Source organism: Myxocyprinus asiaticus, chromosome 6, assembly GCF_019703515.2.
Source record: "Myxocyprinus asiaticus isolate MX2 ecotype Aquarium Trade chromosome 6, UBuf_Myxa_2, whole genome shotgun sequence".
NCBI classification, from domain to species: Eukaryota; Metazoa; Chordata; class Actinopteri; order Cypriniformes; family Catostomidae; genus Myxocyprinus; species Myxocyprinus asiaticus.
In genome coordinates, this window is record NC_059349.1 from 38,353,836 (window position 1) to 38,376,767 (window position 22,932).

A 22,932-nucleotide genomic window follows, 5' to 3' on the forward strand; every position below is an offset into this window, starting at 1 on the left:
GCTTTGATTTGAACATGATAGTCATATTGTGCTGGTTGGTTATACAAAACAGTTTCTATGAGATCGAGTTGAATCTAATGTCACCAGTCACCAGAGGTTTGATGTGTCGATGATCAAGCCGGTTTCGGTGCTGTTTCCACCATTCACTGCAGATAGCAAGGTCAGCAGATGTATTATGAAAGCAGGTGCACACACACACAGTGTTCTATGCCTGAACACTGAACACTAGCACATTGATTTTTTTTCTAGGGGGTAATAACATCATCCTGGTATTATGTGGAGTAATTTAAACTTAATATGGGTAATTACTCTCCAATAGCTGAGAGTTCATTTAAAGCTTGTCATAAAGCTGTTTGCATGCAGGAGAATGAAGGATCAAGAAATGCCAGGAAAAATGGATTAAGCTCAGATGGACCACACGGTTAGTCAGGCAGCTGTCTCCATTACAGACTAAAGGACTAAGCCTTAAGCACCACCAAGAGGGCATGGCTTCAGAAAAAATCTATACTGAAATGCATCATCAGACAGCCAAACAAACAAACGCTCATCACAAGCAAGACTGTTACAAGTACGGCAGACTCTTGTGCTACCTGCTCTGAAAAGGAGTTTCAGGATGTTGTTTAAGCAGAAGATCAAAAGGCAAAACACCTGGCTCCCTCCCTAAGACTCTTTAAAAATTGCAGATGTATAGTGTGTAAATACAAAGAACTTCATATTGGGGCTGGTGGTTACAACAAAAGTCTTGACATGCAATGTGCCATACATTGCGAATCATACCAATAAAAGCTGATATTTAAAAAGGAATGTGACTAGAATGTATCTTTCATCACTGTTCTCCACCACTAACCAAACAAGGTTACACATCTATACTTTAGAGGGCAACTTGGCTCTGTCTTCCATTGGCAATCGTTTGCCCTGCTCTCCTGAGACAGAGGACACAGACAATGTCACAGAGCACGCCTGATGCAGAAAACATTCACATTCACTGGCCCTCATGGATTTAGAGTAATGGGCAAAGTTATACAAGGTGAGCCATCATGAGGTGAGGTCCTCAACCATCTGGCCAACGAGATGCTGCTCCAAAAAAAGCCATGTTACACATATGTTTATTTAAATCACAGAATGTAGATGTACATTTTTTAAATGTTAAGGCTGAAATCAGATTATGTATGCTTGGAAGCCACCAGAGTAAATTCTAGTAGTTCACATCAAAGTATGAGCATTACATTTTTAATTTCTTGTTTACATATCAGCCAAAACGATTATTATTTGATGCACGCCATTCATAAACTTCACTGACTCTTATTACCTGGAAATAGGATGTGTTTTGAGCTCAATTTGTTTAGTGTACAGATTGTCATGTGACTTGTGAGATTAGTAGTGACATTGGCTATGAAACAAGATATGCTGTATACAAAATGAACTAACTTGAGATGACAAACGTTCCCTTTCCTTAATCACTGTGACCGGTGTGGACCACTAGCTTGATGACCAGAGGTGTAAGGCAACAAAGTACAAATACTTCACTGTCTGTACTTAAGTACCTTTTTGGAGCATTTGTACTTTACTCAGGAATAAATATTTCTGATGATTTTGAAGAGAAAATTAATTCTTTTACTCGGGTAAATTTCTCCACCCTTTTGGCTCGGTGACAGTATAATCCGATTTTCGAACAAATCATGTTTGTCAAATCTTATAATCAATGTAATTATTTTGATTGCTAAAATACTGATGTAGCTGTTACATTTGTTTGAGTCTTCCACCTTTCCTGGAGAACTATTCATACGTAGGCTAACATTCATCTGTTCGTAACTGAACAAAATGTGGTTACCATTTAAATTTAACCAAGGTAGCATGTGTACTCTCCAAAAAATTATTTTGCTGCTTGTTCAGTTTACGTAAAGGTGCACTCAGTAATTTTTTCCTCATTAAAAAAGTTTTACTCCCAAAGAAATTAATAGTAATTTTGAAACAGAGATATAAAATCATGAGAAATTATATGAGATGAAGATACCATTCATATTAGTAACCTTATAAAAGCTGTTTTATTCTACATGGAGAGGGTCTCCTCTTGGGGGCTGCCATTTTAGAATCACATGACCAGCCAAATACTACTGGCTTAGTCTCAATAACCACATTGATATTGGACACTTTCACTCTTGGATTAAATTAATCATGGCTGACTGTGTATAGTGAATTTCTACAATGGCATCTGTAACTAAAACTATTGATTTTGCATGATGCTGCATCCACGAAGCTAGGTGTCACTGTAGGTCCAAAATCACACAAACGCAAAAGTTACTGTGTGCACCTTTAAAATTAACTAAAGCAACACAATTCTTGAACTTACTGTCAAAACTTGATTTCATTGCATTCTATCCATTTAAATTTGTAAAATGGAAGTTTACTTAATCCATTTGAGTTGGGACTACATGAATACTTCTTGTGGTGGGAATGTAGCATTGATGAAACTGGGCAGGGGATTACCATTTCCCAGCATGCTTTGCATGGGACTCAATAGGGAGAGTAAATGCTAAAATCACAATTTACCACAAAACAACTGAAGTATGAAGATTGACAACACACAAGACGGAGTACAGAACAAAAGTTTATTTCCTCTCGTTTTTTTATTTAACAGATGTTTCACCAAATAATAAAATATGCACAAATATTTTTAAGAACAGTCATTCGTTTATGCATTCCTTTGGGACAGAAAATGAATTAACAAGTAACAAGAGTTAAAGTCAGATGGGAACTGTCCAATCACGACAAATTCGAAATTGCTTTCACATTTGAACGTGGAATGAGAGCTTTCCTTAAATACTTTGTGTTAACAAAAAAAAGAGGTACAGTTTATTCCAGTCCGTTGATAGTGTTTTTCAATGTGCATATTATACAAAGAATAAAATAAACAATTTCCAGGTCCACCTTAGCCCACTGATGCTCCTTTAAAACATATAAGAACATCTTTTTTTTCTGGGAATGCATTAAGGGCTTCAAGCGATATAGTCATTTCTAACACCAGGCTGCTAACGAGCTCCTCACAGCTCGAAACCAGTGTGAACATCTGTGAAAATATAAGCGCAATGATATCTGCATGGCAAGGAATGAGCGAGGGCATTGTTGTGTATGAGTGTTAATTTAGGTATGTCATAATTTGGTCATTAGTATCAAAGATTCTTCTGTTGGAACATAAAAAATGTGTCCAGACATGATTGGTTTTCAAAATACACCACCAAAGAGCTGGGTGCAACCGACAGGGCCGTGAAGGGTAAACACAATCCACGGCCTCTTAGTACGCCACATCTGACTGGGAATCCACCAAGGGACTAAAAGAAAAAAAAAAAGCTTCTCAGTGATTGTACTGAGAAACAATGAACACACGTCCACTGATGCTCAAAAAAAAAAAAAAGCACACAAACAGAATATCATAAACAGAAAGGCAATACATCACAATTTACCACAAAAAGCAAGAGATAAAAGTAAAACGAAAAGGTAAGAAAAACTTAATATATGCCTCTACCTCACATTGAGACCACTGACAGGAACATGCTTTGCTTTAGTGTCTTGTTTTTGGTCCTGTGTTCAAACAAGCTGTTGAATTTTATGTCTGTCCTACACTCTTTCCCATCCTTGCCCTGTCTATACAGAATCCATTCATAGTTTGTCAGTATTTACAACATTGTCCATTAGTGTTCCTGGGCTCCCTGCTCCATTCTCATAAGTTTGATACCTACTGATATTTTCAATCACTAATCATCTTTAAACAATTCTTAATATTGAGATTTTTTTTTTTGGGGGGGATTCAATACACTGTGCACATACTATATAGATAATTTTCTTAAATAATAATAATAAAAAAATTATAAAACCAAGTATGTTGTTTTTCTTCCTTAATCTACACTTATTGCAGAAGAAAATTTGAGCAGGAAATCAGATTTATTTTTCCAAGATTAACCAATGTAATCTGATATAAAGTTTAAAATATCTTACTATATATGCTCAATGGTTTTCCTTTAATATGTACAAATAAAATGTATATCAAAACATCATCAGTGGAGTAGCCAGGAGATGCATCCTGCATACCATCACAGTCGTTCTCTTCAGTAACCTAAAATTGACCTTCCAACTATGATGGTCATTGCGCAAAGGGGCTGATAAATTTCCTTTTATCAGTGTAGATTTACATTATACAAAAATAATCAAGAAAAAAATAGACTTAAGGACTAGTGGTTACAAATGGCAGAAAGTGAAAGCGGTTTGGCAAAATTAATGCTTCAACTGGTCCCAACAAAATGACGTCAAGTTGTTCCTTTCGTTTGTTTGTTTGCGACCATGTAACAATGAAAAAAGGCAGCCATGAGACGCATGTAACAGCGTCAGACGGGGCGTTCACACACACTCCTCCGCAGACATCAGCAGAGGGTTGATGTACTCAAACCCTTCAAACTCAGACTGGTCGATCTTCTTTACAACATCACTGAGAAAGACAAAAAGATAATCAATCAGTCTTAACTGCTATGAGCAGCAGAACAGCCTGGCAGATTTAAAGGAATAGTTCATCCAAAAATGAAGATTCTTTCATCATTTACTCACTACTCATGTTTTTCCAAACCCATATGACTTTTATACATCCATGGAACACAAAAGGAAATGTTAGGCAGAATGTAAGCCTCAGTCACCTTTCACTGCATCTTTTATTCCACACAATGAAAGTGAATGGTGACTAAGGCTGTCATTTAGCCTTTTCTCCTTCTGTGTTCCACCGAATAAGGTCAGTCATACATGTTTTGAACAACATGAGGGTGAGCAAATGATGAAAGAATTTTCCTTTTTGGATGAACTATTCCTTTTAGTCACTATGGCTTTCATTTGTACATTTCATTTCACAGAACTACAGTGTGTCATCAGACATTGTACATTTGAAGATACTTCCTGGCGCATTTGATTATGATGAAACCAGCATTACTGTGGAAAAGATCTAAAGCAGATTAATGGCGCTTCAGGTCTGATTCAGAAAGCCTGGGGCATGACACAGACAGACACACATGAACAGACACTCACTCATCGTCAGGCGTGAGCTGAATGGGCTCATTGGTGAACTGGGCATCAAAGTTATCCAGCCCAAACTCGCCAGAAATATTGGGCTTGAAGGGTGGAACTACTTGCTTCTGCTCCATCTGAAATGGAGATGACGTGTCAAATAACGACAATGTATGTGTCATAAAGCAGTCTATGTCGCAAAAAAAGCTAGTCTCCGAATACATAAGTCAGGCATACGTGGTATCGCTAGAAAGCTTAGAATCTGAACCTTTCAAAGTTAACCATCACATCTACATTTATGTTAAATAAAATAACAAAATAAGACCTGAAATAATTTGCATCACAAATCAGCACCACTTAGAGGTCATGTGGTACAAATATTAATATGAATATAAAATCTTTCAAATAGCAATTATATAGACTAATATCAAATTAAACTGTACAATTTATTTTGTTGCCTTAATACCACAGTTTGAAAGATTTTCAAAAGAATCAAAGTATGATATTTGTAAGACATCAAATACAAAAGTCAATTTTATGTGCCGATCATTGCTGCTGTAAGTTCCAAATAGCTAAAAACTTTATATCTGCTTTTCCCTTAAAATGAGACCTTTTTTACTTGTCTGTGAGCTTGCTTGTGTGAATTCTCCAGTGTTACATCTTAGATGTCTAGAACAAAATATGCAGTCCAGCAGGAAAAGCATGCTAAACAAATCATTGGAAATATATGTATATGTTAATATACACTGATCAGCCACAACATTAAAACCACCTGCCTAATATTGTGTAGGTTCCCCAAGTGCCGCCAAAACAGCGCCAACCCACATCTCAGAATAGCATTCTGAGATGTAATTCTTCTCACCACAATTGTACTGAGCGGTTATCTGAGTTACCGTAGACTTTCAGTTCGAACCAGTCTGACCATTCTCTGTTGACCTCTCTCATCAACAAGGCGTGATCTCCTGGGATTTTCACGCACAACAGTCTCTAGAATTTACTCCAAATGGTGCCAAAAACAAAAAACATCCAGTGAGTGGCAGTTCTCTGGACGGAAATGCCTTGTTGATGAGAGAGGTCAACAGAGAATGGCCAGACTGGTTCGAACTGACAAAGTCTACAATAACTCAGATAACCGCTCTGTACAATTGTGGTGAGAAGAATAACATCTCAGAATGCTATTCTGAGATGCGGGTTGGTGCTGTTTTGGCGGTACGAGGGGGACATACACAATATTAGGCAGGTGGTTTTAATGTTGTGGTTGATCGGTGTATGTTATACATCATCGCAAAGCGTATGATCTCAGCTTTAACAACACCTAGATTGAGCTTCTAGTCCACACAGAGGCCGAGATATTCAATGAAACAATAGGGTGGTGCATGAACTGAAAATTAGACTGAATGTCTATGGACGAGCACATCTGTGAGGGCTAAAATGTGTTAGAGCGCCACCTACATTTCAATTGCATTTTGTGACGGAAGGTGACAGAGAAATTATTTTTTCTAGTACTTGCTGCCAACTAGTGGAATAAAATAAGACTTTTTGGAGGGAGCTGGAGTGAACAGAACAAGAATTACATGCTTTCAAAGTTAAAAAAAGTATATGTTAACAATCTATTCATCATAAGATTGTAAACATACACAATATTATTTAAGAATAATTTGAACCTTTTTATTTTATTTGGGGCGGTTTCTGAAAAAATTAGACACATTTTTGGCAATTAGTCCACAGTATGTGTACATGGTGAGTTGAAGAGGTTAATTGTTTAAATCCCTTTCAATTAATTAATTTTCAAAAATTAAATGTCAAAATTAAAACAAACAAAAACAATATTCAATTATTAGTTTTTTCACACCTTGTTCTCTCCCAAAAAGCCAAAGACAACACTTAATCTTCACCCTCAGCAAGGATTCAATATTATATTTAGACAAAAAGATCTTTCTTGGGCTTGTTCAGTACTGTTTTTAGCCTGACTTTCTCAACCTCACTGTGTGGGAACTTGCTGGAAGGCCTCAGAAAGGAAGCCAGGATTTGCTCCCCCTGCAGGCCGCCTTGGATGCTACAGGCTGTCTGTAGAGATAGTGTAACATGAACTCTCTCTGTCTGTGTGCTCACCCAGACCAAACTCGGACAAGAGGTCAATACTGTGTTCATATGAGTCTCAACCGCATTTAAACCAGCCTTACACATGATACAGTTCACTCTCACAACGCAAGACTTGACACCTCTCACTTTAATTATATAACTGGCCTTACAAGCAACACAGTTCATTTTATGGCACAATAATTTTGGAATTTCTAATTTACCTGAAATTTGATAGGAATTCAAAAATGAATCTGTAAAAATATGAGACAACGAATGATGCTTTATAAAGTAATTTAAACCTTAATGCTAATTAGAGTAATAATTTGATACAGAGGTTCCTTAAACAATAGTTGTGGTAACATTTCTCACGTTAAATTACATGAATGGGTTAAATTACATGAAAGGACGGTTTCTCAAGGTCATTAACGCCACTAAATAGTTCTTTAGGCTCCAGTCAGACCCCTGTTTAGTTTCACTATCGTCAGGCTAAAGCAAATGACTCATGCTTCTGCTGCAGTCTCACATCAAAACATCCAATAAGTCAGATAAAGGAAGGACAGATAGGGGTGACTCACAAGATCCCAGTCTACATTTCTGAAAAAAGGATGGCCCATGATGTCTGCAAAGCCTGTCTGAGGATGACATCCTAGGCGTTCCTTTGGCTCCTACAAAACATAGTAGCAAAGCGATACAGAAAAAGTAAAGAGAAAGAAGCCACAGTGTGAGAAGAAATAAAGCAGCAAGGAACAAAAAAAGTGACAAAAAAATAGACATTGAAAAACAGAAAAAAAGTGGAGAACGAGGAAGTTAAAAAGAGGAGGAGAAAGCGAGACAGAAATAGAGTGAGTGATTATCACAGCACTTTAACAGGTCTGTGTGACAAAACGTCATTAACATTGATCTGTCTGGTCTGATCCCACTTTACCTTGTTGAGGAATCCCTTCAGAACACTAGCAGCTTTAACTGATAGCGATCTGGGAATTCTGATCTGCTTTTCCAAAATGACTGCAGAAAAAGAGCAGGAGACAAACATATCATGAGAACTACTAAGAAATTATACAGCTTGTTGAAATATCTATGCTTTAGTCATATACCTTGGAAAAGGTAATCTTCTGTGTTTTGGTCAGGGTTATCAGAGCTGCCAACTATGTCAAAGGGTGACCTCCCAGCCATCATCTCAAACATAAGGACGCCCAGTGCCCACCAATCTACACTAAAACCTGCAGTGAAAACACAACGTTCCACATGAATCTTATTGAGGCTTTGAAATGAGCAGCTTAGTATTGACACAAACAACCACAAGAGGTAAAATCTCATGCAGTGGGCACTAATAGCAATAACTGGATTAGTGCACACTAGAGCACAATTTTCTACAGACGGTCTTTGTGAAGAGGATTTGTGTGTGAATTGTGCTTACCATAGTCTTCTCCTCTCAGAATCTCAGGGGCGATATAATTAGGGGTTCCACAGAAAGTGCTGGTTGTGTCTCCGGGTCTCAGTCCCTCCTACACAAGAGATTAATATTGTAACAAGAGAAAGCCTTAGGCACACAATACAACCCATATACACTCACTGAGCACTTTACTAGGAACACTATAGTCTTAATAATGTGCCCGACGTGGTCTTCTGTTGTTGTATGTAGCCCATCTGCCTCAAAGTTCGATGTGTTGTGCATTCTGAGATGCTATTCTGCTCACTAGTCAAGTCATTTCTATTTGTATAGCTTTTTTCACAACACATACAGTGCATCCGGAAAGTATTCACAGCGCTTCACTTTTTCCACATTTTGTTATGTTACAGCCTTATTCCAAAATGGATTAAATTAATTATTTTCCTCAAAATTCTACAAAAAATACCATTTTAATGACAACGTGAAAGAAGTTTGTTTGAAATCTTTGCAAATTTATTAAAAATAAAAAACGAAAAAAATCACATGTACATAAGTATTCACAGCCTTTGCCATGACACTCAAAATTGAGCTCAGGTGCATCCTGTTTCCACTGATCATCCTTGAGATGTATCTACAACTTGATTGGAGTCCACCTGTGGTAAATTCAGTTGATTGGATATGATTTGGAAAGGCACACACCTGTCTATATAAGGTCCCACAGTTAACAGTGCATGTCAGAGCACAAACCAAGCCATGAAGTCCAAGGAATTGTCTGTAGACTCCGAGACAGGTTGTATGGAGGCACAGATCTGGGGAAGGGTACAGAACTTTTCTGCAGCATTGAAGGTCACAGTGAGCACAGTGGCCTCCATCATCCGTAAATGGAAGAAGTTTGGAACCACCAGGACTCTTCCTAGAGCTGGCCGCCTGGCCAAACTAAGCGATCGGGGGAGAAGGGCCTTAGTCAGGGAGGTGACCAAGAACCCGATGGTCACTCTGACAGAGCTCCAGCGTTTCTCTGTGGAGAGAGGAGAACCTTCCAGAAGAACAACCATCTCTGCAGCACTCCACCAATCAGGCCTGTATGGTAGAGTGGCCAGACAGAAGCCACTCCTCAGTAAAAGGCACATGACAGCCCGCCTGGAGTTTGCCAAAAGGCACATGAAGGACTCTCAGACCATGAGAAACAAAGACTGAACTCTTTGGCCTGAATGGCAAGCATCATGTCTGGAGGAAACCAGGCACCGCTCATCACCTGGCCAATACCATCCCTACAGTGAAGCATTGTGGTGGCAGCATCATGCTGTGGGGATGTTTTTCAGCAGCAGGAACTGGGAGACTAGTCAGGATCGAGGGAAAGATGAATGCAGAAATATAGAGGGACATCCTTGATGAAAACCTGCTCCAGAGCGCTCTGGACCTCAGACTGGGGTGAAGGTTCATCTTCCAACAGGACAATGACCCTAAGCACACAGCCAAGATAACAAAGAAGTGGCTCCGGGACAACTCTGTGAATGCTCTTGAGTGGCCCAGCCAGAGCCCAGACTTGAACCCGATTGAACATCTCTGGAGAGATCTGAAAATGGCTGTGCACCGACACTCCCCATTCAACCTGATGGAGCTTGAGAGGTCCTGCAAAGAAGAATGGGAGAAACTGCCCAAAAAATGGTGTGCCAAGCTTGTAGCATCATACTCAAAAAGACTTGAGGCTGTAATTGGTGCCAAAGGTGCTTCAACAACATATTGAGCAAAGGCTGTGAATACTTATGTACATGTGATTTTTTTCGTTTTTTATTTTTAATAAATTTGCAAAGATTTCAAACAAACTTCTTTCACGTTGTCATTATGGGGTATTGTTTGTAGAATTTTGAGGAAAATAATGAATTTAATCCATTTTGGAATAAGGCTGTAACATAACAAAATGTGGAAAAAGTGAAGTGCTTTGAATACTTTCCGGATGCACTGCATTATTTCAAAGCAGCTTTAAAGAAAATTATGCTTTAACATAAGCTTATTTAAAATAAGCTGTAATATCTGTAATGTCTTAGTCATAATTTTACAGTTTGATAAAAAACATGATTTTAAGCGAGTAAAGACACTGACTACCACCCCTGGAGTCATGAGTTCGAATATAGAGTGTGCTGAGTGACTCCAGGTCTCCTAAGCAACCAAATTGGCCCGGTTGCTAGGTAGGGTAGAGTCACATGGGGTAACCTCCTCGTGGTCCTTATAACGTGGTTCGCTCTCGGTGGGGCACGTGGCGAGTTGTGCGTGGATGCCGCGGAGAATAACGTGAAGCCTCCACACGCGCAATGTCTCCGCAGTTATGCGCTCAACAAGCCACGTGATAAGATGCAAGGATTGACGGTCTCAGACGTGGAGGCAACTGAGTTTTGTCCTCCACCACCCACATTGAGGCGAGTCACTACGCCACCACAAGGACTTAGAGCGCATTGGGAATTGGGCATTCCAAATTAAGAGAAATGGGGAGAAAAAACAAACAAACATGATTTTAAATCTTGCCTTAAAACAAATAAATAAGTAAATAATATTTGTATTTAGATCCCCAGTGAGCAGGCTAGGCCATTCTCCGTTGACCTCTCTCATCAACAAGGTGTTTCCGTCTGCAGAACTGCCGCTCACTGGATGTTTTTTGTTTTTGGCACCATTCTGAGTAAACTCTAGAGACTGTTGTGCACGAAAATCCCAGGAGATCAGCAGTTACAGAAATCCTCAAACCAGTATAGTATATAGGCTATAGCTACTCTTTAGCTCTTGAGTGCTCAGGACATTAAAGATAGAAGGTGGTATAAATTTGATACCAGCAAAGAGGGTTCTTCCCATAAGTTAAAAATAACAGTGTTGCACGGTCATCAGGGAAACCCTAAACTAGTTGATGGAAAAAGGAAATTAGTTTGAAGAGATTGCACTCACAAACAGAAATTTCAAGCCAATGTTATATTTTAGAGCTGAGCATAAATAAACAAATGTATCTTCACTACTGAAACTATAAGATTTTTTTTTTTAAAGATTTTATTACCTTCTATGATTTCTCCAGGCCTGAAAATCACAATTTTAATATTCTCTGATATTTCCAGGTTTGACCGCAGGAAAACCACAAATATAAAAAGATTAAAAACATTCATAGCAAATGCACTTTTAAAAATAACACACTTTCTCACCTTGCACATGCCATAATCAGTGAGTTTGATGTGTCCCTCTGACTCCAGCAGCACATTGTCCAGTTTCAGGTCCCTGTAGATGATGCCGCGTTCGTGGAGGTAGTTCAAGGCAAGGCTGATCTCTGCTGAGTAAAACCTGCCAGCAGGGAGAACAAGAAAAACTACTTCATTTGTGATTCTGTTCCTGTGGTAACAGGAGCTGTGCGTGTCATTCAGAATCCATTCAAAGATTCAAGCTGTTCATTAACACTGAACCATGTTACACACTTGACAGCCTACAATACTCATACCTGGCATGCTCTTCCGGAAGTTTTCTCTGTCGCTGCATATGGAACATTAGATCCCCTCCATTCACATACTCGATTACAAAGAATAGCCTGTGAAAGAAAATGGTCATCAACCCTCACTAGAAAAACCCAAGATTTCACACTATTATTTATCTGCATAGGCTTTGTTCACACTGCACAAAAATTCGATTTGGTTTTCAAATCTGAGATTTAGGATTGACTGTCTGTAATGTGATATGTTTGCTCAGACAGTGGAGACAATTTCCAGACATCTCGTCGCAACTATGAACTCACAAGGTGCTTGAGAGAACATAAGCAATATTTTATACATTAATGCATAAACTGTCCAAAACTGCTCACTCAATCACTACATAGTGAATTTTACATAGACTGCTTTAAGATGAACCAGTGAGCTAATTGAAACCAACTTCTTAAAATATGATCCTTCCGACTTAGACACAAATGGAAAAAAATAGATTTTAATGGATGTGGTTTGTATTGGGTTTGTAAACATCAGATTTCATGCTTTTTTCTTTACTGTTCAGACTAGGGCTGGGCAATATGAAGATATATATCATGGTGATGATATAAAGTCAATCGATAGAGATTTTGCTATATCGTGTATATCGCCATATGAAAATATCCATGTGCAAAGCGTGGGCTTATCTATCAGTGGGCAGGGCGTGAGACTGAGAGAATTTAAGAAAGATGGACATGGTTTTAATGGCATTAAAAAATTGTCGGTGTCCACCCAAGGAAATTCAATGACATTCATCTCGCGTTTGCCACTTCATAAGCGCTTAATATGCTTCTCATCTGACATGCACATCTATGTTGTGTGCGTCACATGCGCTATCTCTTAAACGCGCAAGTGAGTGCGAGTACAGCAGGCTTCCCGATATTTACAGGACAGCGTAGAGCAGGATCACTCGCACTAATCAATCATTTTTGACCCAGGAAAAACCCTGAAAAACATCTCCACAGAGCGATTCCTAAACAAGTCAAGAAAATAAAGAGTTTGTTATTTAAACAGGTTTGACATCTGTGGTGTAGGTTCACAAAAGCATACACAGAGTAGAAAAATGTAATCTACAAACTGTTGCACGATGATAATCACTCAAGCAATTTGTTTTACCTCCTCAAATGAAGCACGCAAAAGAATATTCTGAATGCCAATTTCCTGACATCTCGCCATAACGATTAACTCACAAGGTGCTTGAGAGAACATAAGCAAAATTTTCTACATTTATCTATAAACTTTCTACTCAATAATTTTTGACTCAGGAAAAACCCAGAAAAAACATCTCTACAGAACAGGATAACTCCCAAACAAGTCAAGAAAATGAAGAGGAGCTTGTTATTTAAACAGATGCAACATCTGCGGTGTAGGTTCACAAAAGCCAACACAAAGCAGAAAAATGTTATCTGTAAACCAGGGACTAAAAACAGTTCAAGGAATGAAAACCAAAAAAACAGAACGCACCCGAAAATGGGAACAAAGTGTTTTTTAATCATTCCACAGTGAAATGTAATTTTTAAATGCTGGTAACCGGTTATAATTGGTTCATTTTTTCCCCATAATTTTTTCATGAAACCAAAGACCAAAGGGTTTATCACTGTAAATTTTTGGAAATACACCACTTCATGTTGCCTGAAAAAATGAAACGTGCTTTGATCCAGAAGGAAACAGCTGCATTGCACATTTCTTTGCCTAACTGCCCATTGTGGATGTCGCATTCAGTGAATGAAGACCTTTTTAACAACTATGTATAATTACCACATATACTGTACATGCATGGCTAATGCAGATACAAGGAAAACATTGGTAGAGGTAAAAAGTAAACTAAGTTTCCAAGTCTTCACTGAATTTTTGTTAGATATGATGCATTAATACAGACTTGATGCTGCCGGGTTTTGACTCAGAAGCAGATCTGTAATTAAAATTATACATAACTGTTAATTAACTGCTTGTTATGGTTTCTATGCTGATAAATCTACCACACAGGAAAAAAAATAATTGCTTATTTTCACTTATTTTGGTGAGGCAAGAGGGTTATATTTTGGGCTTGTTTTTCCAGACCAGGTTGCTTGTTTACCTTGCGAGATCTGGCAGCACTGCAATTGGTATTTCACCCACCCCTTATAGCGCAGAGTACTGTCATTTTAAAAAGAACATTATGAACCGTACTTTTATTTTGTTCTAACAGGTTACCATTTGGAAAGGAGGCTGCGGAACTTCTGAACCGGAACGAATAAATACAGTTATTGCTCAGAATGAAACGAAATGAAAAACATTTAGTTTTTAGTCCCTGCTGCAAACTGTGTTGCACAAAAATATTCACTCATAATACAAATTAAAAGTAATTTGTTTTACCTCCTCAAATGAAGCACGCAGAAGAATATTATAAAAGCCAAAAAATGGAATCTGCATTGATTTGGTCATAATGTTTTTGCAAAAAGTGTTTATATTTATTTAATATTTATTTTCTGCAAGAGGTGTTTATTTTCATCTGATTTTTTTTAACTTATGCATTATTTTCTTTGTTGCATTGCTTTGGGAAGATCTTGAGTTTGAGGAAATGTCATAATAATAATAATATTGGTCAACAACATATCAGACTGAAATGTGGCACAATGTGAGATGTTGCATTATGGTAAGAATAATTTAAAACCAAGTTGTATGTTTTGTTTTTTACTTGGACTATTGTCAAGTTCCAAATAAAGAGAAAGAGGATAAGAGGAAGTATTTAATTCACTGACTAGATTATCCAAAATAGGCAATACCATATGTTCATTTAATATATTAACCAATTTTTATTGATTTCCCAAAATGTTTTTACAGAGTGAAAAATATAGTTTTCGTGATATAAAATAACTCATATGTGATAAAAGATTTTGGTCATCTCGCCCACCCCTAGTTCAGGCTACAAAAAAAACAAGTTAGGTCAGGTACACCAAAAAACTGATTATTGCTGCCTGTCTGAACAAAGCTATATTGACAGGTACATTTGAAATCAACTACTGCTTAATTTCATTCAATATGCAGAAACATTATATCAACAGAATAAGTATTAATTTATATGAGGGTCATTTGACATTTTAAGTTTCTAAAAGATTAGTAGGGACTAACCTGCTCTCGGTCTGGAAGCAGGAGTGAAGTCCAACTAGGAAAGGATGGTTGGAGGCCTGCTCAAACACATGCTTTTCTGTTTGGACCCAGTCAATATCCTGAAAAACGAGGAGGAGAGCAAACAAAATGCACACAAAAAAAATCAAACCATCATTGAAAAACAGAGCATATTTTCTGTCAGTAGGGGAAACATTTGGAAGGACACTCCGGACTGCATTGAGAGGTTCCTCACAAGGCTGAAAACTGATAGAGGTTTTGAGGATGGGGGCACCAAGGAGCAGTGTCTGGATGTGATGAGACTCACAAATTAGACACTGAGAGAACAATTAGGACCTTTTACTGACAGCCTCATAAAAATAGCTCTGACCATGAGACTCACTTAAAGTAGCACTGCGGGGCCAGTAGAGCACAGCTGCTATTACTGACCATTGGCAGCAACTGTCAATTCATCACACCAGACTTAAGTGCCTCTAATCAACATTAAATGCCTACTTTATCAACATCTAGTCATTTGTATGTGTGTACTTCAACACATCATTACAGTCATCATTAGAGTCCTTGGCAGCTCTATGCTTGTATTATTTTGTAATGTCAAGTCTAAAATAACTCAGATTATTGAGTTTTTCAATGAAAAGCACAGATTACGTGTCAGGAGACACTTATAATTGTAAAGGGGCGTAACTGCTGTTGATAAGTGATGCACACTGGGCTTTTTTCATGAATCATGAGCAGAACAAATTTCTGTGTAAATCTTTCATAAATCTTTTTGTTCAGAAATTTTCCCATTGAACTGAATGTGTCAATATACGTATTAGGGCTGGGTGGTAGGACGATGTAATAGAATATCGACAATATCTGACAAATATCCAGATGCCAACTGTGACACTCATTGACAGACGATGATCAACAATATTGGTAAATTACAAAACCATGGAGCCAGGAAGTCACCAAATATATTAAACAGCAGCACAGCTGCACAGGGTATGAAATTAGCACACGGCAAATATGGGTGGCCTATATCATGCGGATGGCGGGTAATTTTGCTCATCTACCCACCTCTGTGGCAGGCTAACTGTAAAACGTCTCAAAATTACAGATTACAAGAAATGCTGTTAGACACAATGACACGTGCTTAAAGAAAAACACATTATAATATTTTGAAGAACAGACGAAAGAAAAGCCATCAATGCGCATCTCTGATGTGCTGTTTGCTCAGAGGCGTGCAGTGGGAGCGTGTCTCGTGTAACACGCATGTAAATAGTTTTCATTCTTTTCTGTTTCAGTCATCTGAAAACTGTTTGCAAGAATAGTGTCGTCTGAGAATGATGCAAATGATCTTTGACCATCTCAGGAGGTGCTCGAAGTTTAGTACGCTTTATTTACATGAAGCAGTTTGTGCTTCACATGCATTTTGAATGCAACTATGCAGGTTCACTTTATAGCCTATACATGTGTATACAACCAAAACAAGTTCACCTTGAAACTAAAATTGATTTATATTTCAATTATTATTATTTTCAACATTATAATTGTTTACATTTATAATTGTCTTTAGATCCAAATATGTATTAGTAATTTTCCACCTGTTGTAGACAGATACTTGCGTGATGGCAAATGGAATGGTGGTTATATAAGATTTTTTTACAACTTTGTTATTTTTTTTTATTGTTTTTTCATTTTGTTTGAAGTGCAATTTGAATTTAGAAATATCTTTAGTTTAAGTTTTTCGTGTTTCAATAAATGAATTACATTTTTAAGCAAAATCAATAAAGCGGGACCTGGGTAGCTCAGCGAGTATTGACGCTGACTACCACCCCTGCGAGTTCGAATCCAGGGTGTGCTGAGTGACTCAAGCCAGGTCTCCTAAGCAACCAAATTGGCTCGGTTGCTAGGGAGGGTAGAGTCACATGGGGTAACCTCCTCGTGGTCACGATTAGTGGTTCTCGCTCTCAATGGGGCGCGTGGTAAATTGTGCGTGGACCGCGGAGAGTAACATGAGCCTCCACATGCGGAGTCTCCGTGGTGTCATGCACAACAAGCCACGTGATAAGATGCGCGGATTGACAGTCTCAGACACAGAGGCAACTGAGACTCGTCCTCCGCCACCTGGATTGAGGTGAGTAACCACGCCACCACGAGGACCTACTAAGTAGTGGGAATTGGGCATTCCAAATTGGGAGAAAAGTAAATAAAATAATAATAAATAATAAAAAAAATATAACAAGAATATTCAACGATCCCTTGGCCAGGGGGTTGACGATTTAATCGGATATCACGTTATTTTTTTATAAAAATATCATGAACATATTTCTAGCACATCATCCAGCCCTTATACGTATTAATTTTTTTTACGTATGATTTACAAAGTTCTGCTTGTGTTTCATGAATAAGGCCCACTGAATTTAAAAGCTCTGCCTGACGTTTTGTACAACATGAAAAATTAAATGTCACCTCGTCATCGTTCACCAGCTCCTTCTTCACCACCTTCATGGCATAGATGCGTTCTGTCTTTTTCAGACGCACCAGTAGCACCTTGGCATAGCTGCCTCGGCCGATCACCCTCAGCAGGTCAAAGTCTGATAGACCCAAACTGGACACAGCCTTCCCTGATTCCCGACTGCCCACAGCCTGAGAAATGGACAAAAGAGAGTATTAAACCACAAGCACTTGATATTTCACATATTTCCATACAAGAACTTATTAGCTAATTTTAGGCATCTATGACTCACATATTGGAGAGATGTCACAAGGATATATCTCACAAACTATACATTTTTGAGTCATAGGTCAAAATTTCAGGTTTTTCCCCAGCAGTGATTTTGTATGTTGGTTTGAAACTATATCAAAACCCTCTTAAATTAGAATAATTTTTGTGAATTCTATCCTCCAAACTAAAATTCATATTTTGCTATAGCTGTAGTGTAAACTAGTGAACACAATTAAAGCACACTGGCATACATTCAGGCAAGGGTTGACTATGTAATGAAGTTAGATATCATAAATGTCAGGTCGGGCAAGTTGGCACATGTGCTTTAAATGTTACAAATTTATCAAAATGTTTTAATTACAATATTTGTCCGTCAAAAAATAGTTTGATATTTTGTACACAACCTTACAACATTTTGCTGTTTCATTAATTATTTTGTGGATTATTACTGCAGAAAAGCCTATAACAGACTGTTTAATAGCAATCTCCTTTGTTACATCTTACCCCACATAGTGTGACAACATGCCCTGTATTCCGTCAACCTGTGTTCAATGAACTGTATCTTTTTTTTTTTTTTCTTGTTCCCTGAGCAATACTGGTGTAATAATTGCTTTTATTGTACAACTTTAAGGTTTTTACCTATACAGAAATAAACTTTAAAAAATAAACCTGAGAAATATTCACTGACGTACAAGTGTGACAACTAGGCCCGGTCTCACGTATTCACATTTTCACGCTCTTCTTTCTGATTTACATATCTTGACGCTGTTCTCTGTCCTTTCATTTCCTATCTCATCCTCTCCTTTTTCTTTTGTTTTCTCCCTTAGTACAATTTTCCATGATTGCAACAGAGTGCTCAGAACCAGGGTAGGGTTGCACCAGCTTTGCGTAAGGTCTCACTTAAGTTGAGACGTAAACTTCACACTAAGGCTTAGTAACTACTAGTTAGTTTGTAACAAAGTCAGTGCTTAATTTGGTTGCACCACCTGTTATAAAGGCAAGTCTTAACTAGTAAGCTCTCCGTAAAGTAATGCGTAGTCGCATAATATGACGTTTACTTGTTTTGATCCAATAAGCAGCCTTCAAATTTGTTCACAGAAGTGTTAAAAAGCTGTGCATTTCAATTTGATCTTATAATGTTCAAACCTTGTTTGCTCACGTAACTGTCAGCTGTAATAAATTATATCCCCACTGAAATACGATAAATAATAAAACAAGATTTAATTAATGGTATATTTAGCCCATGTAAATAACAATATTCAATAGCTGTATCTAAAATGAATAAGGGACAAAAAATAAATAAATACTAATACAACAGGCTGGAAAAAGAGACATTTATTCATTTTAATATTTATTTTGTATATGTTGAAACTTGACACCGGGCGGCGTACATGGGAAAGTGCACCGTTAGATCGGGTTCATGCTGAAGAGGTACGTTTGTTACATAATGTTTTCTCCCGTAAATGTAAACGAGTGTAAATGCCTACACCTCATATACTGTATGTCGAAAGGACTGAAGCCTTTCAACCAAAACATGAGCTCATTGATGTCACTAAATGAGTCTGCTTTTTTATTCCATCTGTACTCCTGGTCGGAGGCTTCCATAAATATTTAGCTTATACATAGGGTTACGTTCTACCTAAGTTTAATGGTGCAACGCTCACATATTTAGTAGTGAGTAAATTGTGACTTAGTGCCCACTTACGCCACAACTAGGCTAAGTTATAACTTACGTATATAGCTGGTGCAACCGGCCCCTGAGGAACACAGGTCCTAAATCAGAAGCTAATAACCCTGATAGAAGGTTCCTTTATTAGCTCTACTAAAGGAAATCAATACAGCCAGAATGAGCCTGCTTGTGCACACCCCCGTCGCCTACCCAGAGTGACAACTCTGGCCTGACCATTTGTCTGCGAGTAGGTTGCCGAAAGCTCACATAATCAAACACACAGTTTATAATTAATGTCTTACCTCATGCTCCTCTCCCTCATGATTGATGCTTTCTGTGGAGTTATTTTTGTCAAGAACTAGAGAAAACATCAAAAGAAACAATAATTTTATCACTGGCTTGTAGAAATTATTCAATGACATTCTGATTCCAAACACAAGCTCCTAAACCTAGTCAGGTGCACTTCTATGAGTCTGGAATTAAAAGTTCACAGAAACACCATTTGAAAAAGAACCAGACGTCAGGCACATGAACTTAGCTGGTGTTTTGTTGTTAACAGCCTCATTAACTAAACCCATAATTAGCTTGTTATAGGCTCATTGCGTTCATTAAACTGCTGAATTGATCCACTGAGATCTATTGTGGCTCATTGATTTCATCGATCTTCATCCTGTGTAATTTCTCTGCCACTGGCGCCACCAAACGGAATTGCAAAAGCAAACCTTTGTTCTTTTAAATAGCTTTCTGAATACCCCTGTCTGTTGTTGATCGAACAAACAGAGAGTCCTGCCCCTAACTCACACCAGTGGTCAATTTTATTGTGTCATATGGATGGGTCACTCAAAACAAACAGAGGAATTTTATAGTGCAACAGATACGCAGTGTTAAAGGGATAGTTCCCACAAAAATGAAAATTCTCATCATTTATTCACTCTCATGCTATTCCAGATGTGTATGACTTTCATTCTTCTGCTGAACACAAACAAAGATTTTTAAAAAATATCTCAGCTCTGTAGGTCCATACACTGCAAGTGAATGGTGGCCAGAACTTTGAAGGTCCAAAAAGCATATTAAGGCAGCAAAAACGTAATCCATACAACTCCAGTGGTTAAATCTATATCTTTAGAAGTGATAAAGGTGTGGGTGAGAAACAGATAAATATTCAAGTCATTTTTTTACTATAAATATCCACCTTTGACCAGCCCCAACCAGTGTGTGGTGATTTGCATGAAAAATGCAAATTGCCAAAAAACAAAAGAAGAACGTGGAAGTAAAAGTGGGCATTTATAGTAAAAAGGAATTAAATATTGAGGTTTTTTTTTACCCACACATACCATATCGCTTCTGAAGATATGGATTTAACCACTGGAGTCTTATGGATTAGTTTTATGCTGCCTTAATGTGCTTTTTGGCCCTCAGAGTTCTGGCCACCTACTGAGCTGAGATATTCTTCTAAAAATCTTTGTTTGTGTACACAGAGATTGCACGAGGGTGACTTTGATAGTCAAACTAAAAGAGGAAAGGAAATGTTTAATAAACAGACACAAGTCTGAATATATAAATGTAAATCCGATTATATACTTGTAAATCTTGAATATATACTTGTAAATGCTAAATATATAGCTGTAAATCCGAATATATAGTTGTAAGTCTGAATATATAAATATAAATCTGAATATATACTTGTAAATCCTGAATATATACTTGTAAATGCTAAATATATAGCTGTAAATCCGAATATATAGTTGTAAGTCTGAATATATAAATATAAATCCAAATATATACTTGTAAATCCTGAATATATAGTTGTAAGTCTGAATATACACCGATCAGCCACAACATTAATATCACCTGCCTAATATTGTGTAGGTCCCCCTCTTGCATCCTGAGATGCTATTCTTCTCACCACAATTGTACAGAACAGTTATCTGAGTTACCTTAGACTTTGTCAGTTCGAACCAATCTGGCCATTCTCTGTTGACCTCTCTCATCAACAAGGCATTTCAGTCCACAGAACTGCCGCTCACTGGATCTTTTTTGTTTTTGGCACCATTCGGAGCATATTCTAGAGACTGTTGTGTGTGACCAGGACCACCAACAATCATCCATGCAATGATCTAATCAGCCAATCGTGTGGCAGCAGTGAACTGCATAAAATCATGCAGATACGGGTCAGGAGATTCAGTTAATGTTCACATCAAACATCAGAATGGGGACAAAATGTGATCTCAGTGATTTGGAGCGTGGCATGATTGTTGGTGCCAGATTGGCTGGTTTGAGTATTTATATATTTTTATTATTATTATTTTTACCCTTTTTCACCCACTTTTGGAATGCCCAATTCCCAATGCGCTTTTAAGTCCTCATGGTCATGTAGTGATTCGCCTCAGTCCGGGTGGCAGAGGACGAATCTCAGTTGCCTCCACGTCTGAGACCACCAACCCGCGCATCTTATCACATGGCTAGTTGAGCGCATGATGGTTTCACGCCATCCACCGCGGCATCCATGCTCAACTCACCATGCGCCCCACTGAGAATGAACCACATTATAGTGACCACGAGGATGTTACCCCATGTGACTCTACCCTCCCTAGCAACCGGGCCAATTTGGTTGCTTACGAGACCTGGCTGGAGTCACTCAGCATGCCCTGGGATTCAAACTAGCGAGCTAGCGAACTCCAGGGGTGGTAGCCAGCGTCTTTTACCACTGAGCAATCCAGGCCCCTGGTTTGAGTATTTATGTAACTGCTGATCCGATAGATTTGGCTATTTTAACAACGAAAAATATGATGAAAAGCTACTATGAAGAGAAGATTTTTGCACTTTAAACAAAGCCAAAAGACCCGGAACTGATATTTTATCGCCTTTCAACAGATAAATATAGAAGCCTAGATGAGCACTGCGGCTGCAAGCTTTTGAGCTGTTGAGCCACAGTTCAGCAGAATAATTAGAGAAGTATGCCATTTTTAACTGACTGTGACTAAGGACCCATTGGGCTTCAAACTCTGGCCAGCAAGAAATTGATGAAGCAGAATACAAATAATAATAAAATAAATAAATAAAAACACTTGTTATATGTGGAAAGTTGGCTGATTATGACATTATGGTGTAAAATAAATAATTAAGCATGTTAACTGTTTTAGTCACATATGGAAAATTAAAGCTTATCTATCAATAAGCCTGATCAAAAAGTGATTTTATAAAAATATATTCAGACTATATATATATATACTGTATATATATTCAGGATTTACAACTATATATTCAGATTTATATTTATATATTCAGATTTACAAGTATATATTCAGATTAATACACACACACACACATATATATATATATATATATAGGATTTACAACTTTATATTCAGATTAATATTTACAGTTGTGCAGAAATTGTGAAATTTTGACATTGGTTTTGAAAATATGACTGATCATGCCA

General features: G+C 37.9%; 1 protein-coding gene across 1 annotated transcript in view; it reads right to left on the reverse strand.

Moving 5' to 3' along the window:
* Positions 1–2,595: 2,595 nt before the first annotated feature.
* The window catches only part of LOC127442457 (protein kinase C iota type-like), a 38,640-nt gene continuing 18,303 nt past the window's right edge, over positions 2,596–22,932 (reverse strand). The window contains exons 8-18 of the mRNA XM_051700508.1: positions 19,793–19,848; positions 17,566–17,742; positions 15,115–15,212; positions 11,988–12,074; positions 11,698–11,833; positions 8,543–8,630; positions 8,220–8,345; positions 8,051–8,130; positions 7,701–7,790; positions 5,065–5,180; positions 2,596–4,480 (exon numbers count right to left, since the gene is read on the reverse strand). Of these exons, the coding sequence (XP_051556468.1) occupies positions 4,393–4,480; positions 5,065–5,180; positions 7,701–7,790; positions 8,051–8,130; positions 8,220–8,345; positions 8,543–8,630; positions 11,698–11,833; positions 11,988–12,074; positions 15,115–15,212; positions 17,566–17,742; positions 19,793–19,848 (1,142 nt within the window). The 3' untranslated portion in view covers positions 2,596–4,392. The remainder of the gene's footprint in view (positions 4,481–5,064; positions 5,181–7,700; positions 7,791–8,050; positions 8,131–8,219; positions 8,346–8,542; positions 8,631–11,697; positions 11,834–11,987; positions 12,075–15,114; positions 15,213–17,565; positions 17,743–19,792; positions 19,849–22,932) is intronic.